The sequence below is a fragment of the Notamacropus eugenii genome, chromosome X (assembly GCF_028372415.1).
Source record: "Notamacropus eugenii isolate mMacEug1 chromosome X, mMacEug1.pri_v2, whole genome shotgun sequence".
Lineage (NCBI taxonomy): Eukaryota > Metazoa > Chordata > Mammalia > Diprotodontia > Macropodidae > Notamacropus > Notamacropus eugenii.
Window position 1 is genome coordinate 100,611,333 of NC_092879.1, and position 8,356 is coordinate 100,619,688.

The 8,356-nt window shown below is 52.8% G+C and overlaps 1 protein-coding gene across 1 annotated transcript; it reads left to right on the forward strand.

The window, feature by feature from the left end:
• Positions 1 to 1,470: 1,470 nt before the first annotated feature.
• Positions 1,471 to 2,523, forward strand: P2RY4 (pyrimidinergic receptor P2Y4). Its single transcript, XM_072626748.1, has one exon. It carries the CDS (start codon positions 1,471 to 1,473, stop codon positions 2,521 to 2,523), a length of 1,053 nt encoding a protein of 350 aa, XP_072482849.1.
• Positions 2,524 to 8,356: the final 5,833 nt, after the last annotated feature.

Below are 8,356 nucleotides of genomic sequence, written 5' to 3' on the forward strand. Positions count from 1 at the left end.
GATTGTATGAATGTGTAAATGGACATGAGTGTGTGTTAGTATGTATATCATCATGTGTATTGTATGAGTGTATGTGAGTGCATGAGTGTGTGATTGGGTGTGTGTATATGTTAGCATATGTGAGTATAAATGTCACTGTGCTTCTGTGTGTGTGTATAGTGTGAATGTTAGCGAGGACACGTGAGTGTATATGTGAGTGTGTTTATGTTACTGTGTGTGCATTTCGCTCTGTGCATGTGTGAGTGTGTTGACAATGAAAGGCTCAGTGAGCCTCATCCCAGCCACAGAAGCCCATGGCTAGAAATGTGCGGGGTACAGGCCAGAGGTAGCCTGGAGCTACGGCCAGCCACTTAAGCGAGCTTCTTCTCCTTTGGGAAATAGCAGGGCTTCCTTGGGCCAGATTTCCTGTGAGCTCACCCCGCCCATGTCAACAAGTCAATTGTGGGTGTCTCTGATACCCCACACACTCTAGCCCTGGCTCAGCTTCAAGGTTTTCCCTTCCTCCACCACCAGGAACCAGTCAGGGAGTTATCAAGAAAGTATTCTGGGGGGCTGGGGCCCCAGCTCAAACTCCCCTGACTTCCCTTCCTTTTCCAGTTCCCCAAACCTGGCTCCCAGACCCCAGAGCCTTCCCCTTTCCTCCTCCCCCAGCCCCTATCCTCGGAGTCCCACTTTCCCGGGGAATCTAGGCTAGAGGGCATAGGGCTAACCAGGACTGATTCTCTCCCCTATTTCCTGCTTCCAGACCAGGCAGTTGTGCAAAGACCCAACTCAGGGCCTGTGGCCCCAAGAGAAGCTTCCAGGAGGGAGGCCCGCTGCCACAGATTGTCTGCGTGACTTAAGTGAATCACCCTGAGTTCCCTCCTCTGTATAAGGAGGTGGTACTAGATGGTGTCAGAGGCTCCTTCCAGCTAGGATCCTCAGATCCTCTGAGCCTATGAGCTTCTGGGATGGGATAACATGGGAGGAGAAATGAGCCTCAGCCCTCTGCCCCACCCTCCAGATATGCCCTCAGACCCAGAGGGGAGGCAGGCAGAGACACCTGAACTTAGCTCCGGGGCACCAGGTAGGAACAGTGGCAAGGGCCTTGGCTAGGGGTGAGCCTAGGCTCCCTAGCTAAGCCCCCCACCTTTCTCTCTACCATGGTGATTGAAGATAGGTAGTGGGGCTGGGAGAAAGACAGATCTCAGCAGGTACCAGCCTACCTGGCACAGGGAAGGAGATAGGAGTGGTGGTGAACTCTGCCTCAACCCTCTCCTCTCTTGACAGGAAGTCAGGAATCCCGGGGTTTGGATCTGGCTGTCCTTACCCACTTTGAAGGGCAGAGGCCACTGTGGGCCACCAACTATCTGGCACACCCTACCCCACCTTTCTGGGCTAGCTTTCTTATCTCTCTACTTCCTGAGGTCAGTGAAATCAGCCCCAGGACCCCCGTACTCTTCTTTGAGGTGCTCCCTATTTCTCCAGACCATGGCCAGCATTGACACCTTGGTGCTCAGCCCTGCTGGCCCATCCCCTGACCCATCCCCTGGCACCAGCAGTGGTGACATGGAGGTGGAATGCTGGTTCAATGAAGAGTTCAAATTCATCTTGCTCCCAGTAACCTACGCTGTGGTCTTTGTGCTGGGTCTGAGCCTCAATGTCCCCACCCTCTTTCTCTTTCTCTTTCGCCTTCACCCCTGGGATGCCACGGCCACCTACATGTTCCACCTGGCACTGTCTGACACCCTCTACGTGCTCTCGCTGCCGACCCTCATCTATTACTATGCGGCCCACAATGATTGGCCATTTGGGACTGGCCTCTGTAAGTTCATTCGTTTCCTCTTCTACTGGAACTTGTACAGCAGCGTCCTGTTTCTGACCTGTATCAGTGTGCACCGCTACCTGGGCATCTGCCACCCACTGCGGGCCCTCCGCTGGGGCCGCCCACATGTTGCCAGCCTCATTTGCCTGGCCGTCTGGCTGACTGTGGCTGCCTGCCTTGTACCCAACCTCTTCTTTGTCACCACCAGCACCCGAGGGACCACCACCCTGTGTCACGACACCACGAAGCCTGAGGACTTCAACCACTACGTCCATTTCAGTTCTGCAGTCATGGCTCTGCTCTTCGGGCTCCCCTTTCTGGTTACCCTGGTGTGCTATGGCCTCATGGCCCGGCGTCTGTGGCGGCCCCCACCAGGCGCTGCCCACTCCTCTACCCGCCTCCGCTCCCTGCGCACCATTGCTGTGGTCCTGACTGTCTTTGCCATCTGCTTTGTGCCCTTCCATATCACCCGCACCATCTACTACCTGGCCCGCCTCTTGGAGGCAGATTGTCGGACGCTGGGCATCGTCAATATTACCTACAAGGTGACCCGCCCACTGGCCAGTGCCAACAGCTGCCTGGATCCCGTGCTCTACCTCCTCACAGGGGACAAGTATCGGCGGCAGCTGCAGCAGCTCTGTTGCAAAAGGCCAAACCAGGTCCGTGCAGTCTCCTCCTTGGCACTCGTATCTCGGCCTGAGGAGAGCAGCTGCAGGTAGGGGGAAGCCCCATAGAACAACTGTACACCATCCTGAAAGCAGGTTGGGGGGTGGCATTGGCCCTGATATCTGATGAGTCTGCCTCCTAAGAGACCTAGGTTCCCAGGCAAGGGCCTGGACCTAGAAGTGGAAAGGAAAGGTCCCTGTCCACAAATTCTTGCCTACTCTGTCTTTGGCTGGGCCTCTGCTAATGGCAGCCTAATCTAGCTAAGCCCCTCCTCATCACTTGGTGATGCTTGGTGCACCCGAAGGACCTGGATTTGGAGCCAGCAGACCTGGGGAGCAATCCCAACTCTGCTATTTGCCACCTACATGCAGACCTCAGTTTCCTCCTTGTAGAAGGACAGGGCTGGATGAGATCATCTCTAAGGTCTTCCTGGCTCCTATGATCCAAGGAGCCACTTCCTGACCCCCTTCTTAACACTCAACTATTCCTTTCCATTTGTGGGTGTAACGGAATGAATTTTCCAGGGTGTCAGACCAGAGGTGCCAAGGACCTCTGGAAAGTCTGGGCTAACCTGATTGATGTAATGGGGGGGGGGTACCCAGGTGCCTCTGGGACGCTGGGATAAGGCATAATCCCCTCTGTGATGTGCCTGAGCATTCTCTAGCAGCTAGAGTACTTAAGGTCAGCTTCTCAGCAGCTTATCGGGAGCACTGGGGCCCTGGAAGTGGGCTGGGGCCATGGGGGTCACCCAAACAGTCAGGCCAGGCTAACAATGGCCTTCGGGATTGAGCCTGATACCAAGTGGGCCTGCCTCCTTTATTGCTGTTTGCAGAGAGCATATTTACTCAATGCTCAGGCTTAATTAAAGGCCAGTTGGGTCAGAGACAGATGGAGTGAGCCTGAGAATGTGTGTGAGCCATAGGGACCCTTCCTGGGCTTGTCTTTTCTGGTTCATTTAGCTCTTATCCTGGATCACAAGAGAGAGGGGGAGAGAGGGAGAGAAGGAGAGAGATACAGAGACACAGAGAGAGGCAGAGAGAGACAGGGAGAGAGGAGAGGGGAGAAGGGAAGAGAGAGAGAGAGAGAGAGAGAGAGAGAGAGAGAGAGAGAGAGAGAGAGAGAGAGAGAGAGAGAGAGAGAGAGAGAGAGAGAGAGAGAATACAATTTGGGAGGGTGACAAGTCCCAGTCCAGGGTGCTGTGGTCTCTTGCCTCCTCACTGGCCTGTGGCCCTCAGAGAAGAGGGAGCCCAGGGAGGCACAGAATGCCAGAAGCAGTAACCTCTGAATGCTGTGGCCTCTAGGCCTTGGCTGATGGTAGCCTCGGCTTCCTTTGAGGAGGGAGGGTCAGACTGAAGAAGAAATAGTGCAAATGGTCGTTTGTCGTCAGTGTCCAGAGGCATGTCCGGGGATCAGGAGATGAGTTTGAGGCCTGGCTCTGACACTTGTCAGTGTGACTCTGGACAAGTCACTTCCTCTCCCAGAGCCTCAATTTCCTCCCCTGTAAAATGGGGATAATAATTGCTATGGAGTAGCGGGCAGTCCCTTCCTTCTTGTCAGATGTCTGAGGCTGGGCCTGAGATCTTTCCTTCTCGTATCTGTTTCTCCTGCAGAGACTACCAGAGTTAGAGCCTGGAGCTTGGCCTCCCTGACTCTGCTATTCAGGGTGCCCACTTCTGCCAGGTCACCTGTCCTCGATTGGCTCCCTGAACATGTTCCATGCTGCCCAGCTACCCTGCCTTCCTCCAGCCCCAAGGGCAGATCCCTGTGGCTGGAGGCCATGGCTCCCATTATAGGCTGACTGAATGAAAGTGTTCATGAAGTACTTCCAATAAGCCACCTCTGTGATGAGCCCAGGGCTGAGAATGAGGGAAATGCCAGATAAAGCCTTGCCATGTGAGGAGCTACCAGGACTTGGGGGCGCAGTCCCAAAGGCTCCATGGCTGTTCAAGTTTGTCCATTGATGGCACCAAGGCCTTTGGGCTCGAGAAGTCTTTTTGTTGACTGGGGGTGGGCCAGTTGCCAAGTTCCCATCTTAACATGAGTTATTACCCTGGCCCACCACTGGAAGCAGAGCTAGGGGTCTGGGGCTCTGGGTATGGTGTTGGACACAGAGTAATGAGCCAGGACATCTAGGTTTGAGGCCTGGGCCCATTAGCTATGTGTCCTCAGGCAAGATATTTTCCATCTCTGGGCCTTCCTTGCTCCATCTGTAAAACCAGAGGGGCTTGGACTAATTCCCAAGGTTCCTTGCTCACTGCTGTTTGGCAGACCTCTTCTTCTGTCCTTGAGGAGTCCCTAGCTGCCTTCCCCCAGGAGCTTTGCTGAATTTCTGCTTTCTTCAAGTCTGCCCACTTGCTCCTTTCCCAAGAAGGTCAGAGGCCCTGTGGCCTGGCTTTCCTCAGCTATTGGGCTCTTCACGTCCTAGGACTTACCCTTCTCTCCGAGTGCAGAGTGGGAGGGGAGCCCTGGACCCTTCTAAGACTTCATCTGTGTCTGTGCTCCCACCCCACCCCATCCTATCTCTTCCAGCCTCCTACCTGCCCCCTCATTCATCCCTGCCCAATTCAGCATCTTTCGGCATTCCCCTCCTACTGGGCCATGCCTCTGCTCTAAAAATATCGACCTCCAAACTCCCTTTCTCTCACAATCAAACTTCTCCGTTAAAGCCCCTTAGCTTCTCCTAACACAGGGAATTTGGCCCTTGCCTCTCTCCTCTCTCTAAAGGCCTCTCAATCTCCAGACCTCCAGCCTTTGTCCATGGACCCCTACGCCCCCCATGCACTTGACACTTGTCTCTTTTCAAAGCTCTTGTCCTTTGGATACCAGGCAATCCAACAAGCTTTATCTTTCTCTTCCCTGCAGTCAGCCCCTCTCCTGACCTCCTGACATCCTCCTCCTCCTCCTCTGGCTCAAAGCTTCAGTCATCCTTGCTTTTCCTTTCTTCTTCTCACTGTCCTTCCCTGCCCCTTGGCCTTCAATACTGACTAGATCCCCAATTCCCGAAGAGTCTTAGAGGTGACTTTGTAATACCACTTACATCTAACCCATGCCCATCTCCAACCTGTGCCCACCTCTAACCCATGTCCTTCTCTAACTTGTGCCCACCTCCAACCCATGCCCACCTCAAACCCATGCCTCTGCCCTCATCTGGGGCTTTACTGCCTCTTACTTGAACTGTGGCACTAGCTCAGAACCAATGAGTTGGCACCATAGTGCCCAGAATGCTGGACCTACAGCTAAGGACATCTGAGCTCAAAATTGACCTCTGACACTCACTAGCTGGGTGACCCTGTAAGCTACTTAACCTCTGGCTGCCTGGAGATTCATAATTGCACCTACCGTCCAGTGCGGTTGAGAGGATACCACAAGATCATGTTTTCAAAGTGCTTTGCCAGCCTTAAAGTGTTCTAGGAATTTGCGTTTTGGTCATTGTTCCTGCTGCCTCTGCTGCCCCCCTCAGGCAGTGACTATATTCTCCCCGTGCTGTCCCTTCCATGCCCAGAGTGTTATTGTTTGTCTCCTGCCCAGACTCTCAGCTCCCTCAAGACTCCTTAGACACAGCTCTGTGTATTGCCCCAGAAACAACATATTTGTTGAGGGGATGAGGAGATAAGGCTGGCTGATGGGTTGTCTTTTCCAGAAGCATCTGCATTTTCAGTTTGTTACCCAAAGGAGTGGGATGATTTGGACGTGATGGAGGAAGAAATAGATTTTTGGGGGGGTGCCTTTCAATTCTCCTCAGACATGGGGCCTAGTCTCTGAATGGCGGTTTGGGGGAACCTCAGGGCCACCAGCTCAATCTGAAGCGCCATTTTTTCAACATCTCTTCCAGGTAATCATCAGCCTTCACTTGGAAATCTCAAGTGGGAGACAGCAGCCTCCTCTTGGAATTGGCAGCAAAGTCTCCTTGGCAGGTCTGAGCCATCTGTGATTTCCTGCACCTCTGATGGTGCCAATTTCAACTCATCCTGAGTGACTCTATCCACATCCTGCCCACAGGGCCTCTGGGGGCTCCACACAAAGAACAGACTTAGGGATAAATCCGAACTCTTCTCTTACCCAGTCACATTTCGGAGGTATCACATTCTGAGGTACCACTGGAGCAGTCAGGCTTTCATGGGAACATCTGCTCAGAGATGAAAAGGCTCCTAGAGATCAGTTAATCTAGCACCCCCCCTCATTTTCAGAAGAAGAGAAGGGGTAAATGACTTGCCCAAGGTCATATGACTAGGAAGTGGTAGTTCTGGGATATGAACACAGGGCCTCAGGACTCCACATCCAGTAGGCCACAATGCTCCTCCCATTTATCCCAGACTTTGGACTAACCTACCTTGCTGTTGGGGCCTCATTTACTTACCTTTGCCCTCTCTTTCTACCACGATCTCCAAGTAGTCATGGTAAATGATCTTAGGTCCTCTGCTTCCAGGTCCAAGGCTCATCCCATTGTGCTCTGCGTTAGTTCATCTTTGCACTCTCAGCACCTTGTTTAATGGCTGGCACACAGTAGGCCTGGGATCAATGGATTGAACTGAACTTAAGTAGCTGAAGAAGGGAAAGTGAAATGCTTTAGTACCTGCTCTACCTCCTCTTCCTCTGCTACCCCACTCTCTCCCTGTCTCCTATTCTCTTTTTCACTGTCTTTGTTTCTCCCTTTCCCTCCCTCTCTCTCTCTCTCCGATGACCTGTGTGACCCTGCCTCCCCCTACCAGTGGACAAGGTTTGGGCCAACTTTCTCCCTCCTTGGGCCCTCAGCAGCCCAAGGGGAGCTTCTGTGGAGGATCTCTAGCTCTGGCTCACCTGCTTGACCCAGTGCTCTTCCTTGGACTCCCAGTCTACAAGAGCCTTTCTCTGCCTCCTGTGGGCATCTCTGCCTGTTGAGTCTGCTAGCCATGTTTGTGCTTCCCATCAGACTCCCATTATTGCCTAAAGGGGCTCTACTTGTTGTATCAATGCCCAGCTAGTGGCTGTCCTCCATCCTATCTCTACTGCCACCCTGCGGCAGACAAGGCTCTCCCAGCAGGGGGCATTTCCTACTCCGGGAGAGGCTGAAATTCCACAAGACCTTATGTAGCCATGGTCAGGATTCAAATGGATTCACTAGGCCTGGTTAGGGGCAGGGGGAGGGGAGGGGAAGGAGGAGGGAACCAGACTATAGAGAAAAAGGAGTGGGAATTAGTATGGAGAAAACAAATGGATATCATAATAGTTTCCTGGGTCAGGGCTATCTCTTGCCCCTCATTTCCCCGATCACCCCATGGTGGACACTGCCCAGGAATTTACCAAGACTGTTCCTGTTCTGTCCTGAGAATGGTCTTGGAATTCAGGGGAGAGGGCAGATTGGGATTTGGTAGCTACCAGAATGGTGGATCAGGCCTTGGAAGAGGATTAGATGAGAGGGATTCTAGCCAGAGAACAGAGAAATTGCTAAGTAGCTTAGCTCTCCAGGGTTAGAGTCAGAAAGAGGAAGAGAAGCCAGAGAAGAACACAGTGGGGACCCCTAGTGAGATATGGAAGGAGACTTGCCATAGCACTGTGGCAAAGAAGAAAGGCAATCTCCCTCCTTGAAGCAAGGAAATGCCTAGACCATGGGACCTGGTTTTCCTTCACTGCCTTTCTTAATAATAAGGGAGGGCTTATCTGGGGGGGGTGTCACAGAGGACAGTGTCGGGGGTACGTCTGGAAATGACTGTGATGGACGGCCAAAAGCCGTCAATAAAACATATTGGTTTTTTTTTTTTTTTTTACAAAGAAGACTGATGACCAAAAGCATTAAACGCTGCAGGAAGGTCAAGGAGGTCGAGGTCCTTGGGCATCCTTCACCACTCCCAGAGGCTGGCATTTCATCTGTGCGGCTGCTCTCTACTAATGCACAACATGAGCCTCCAT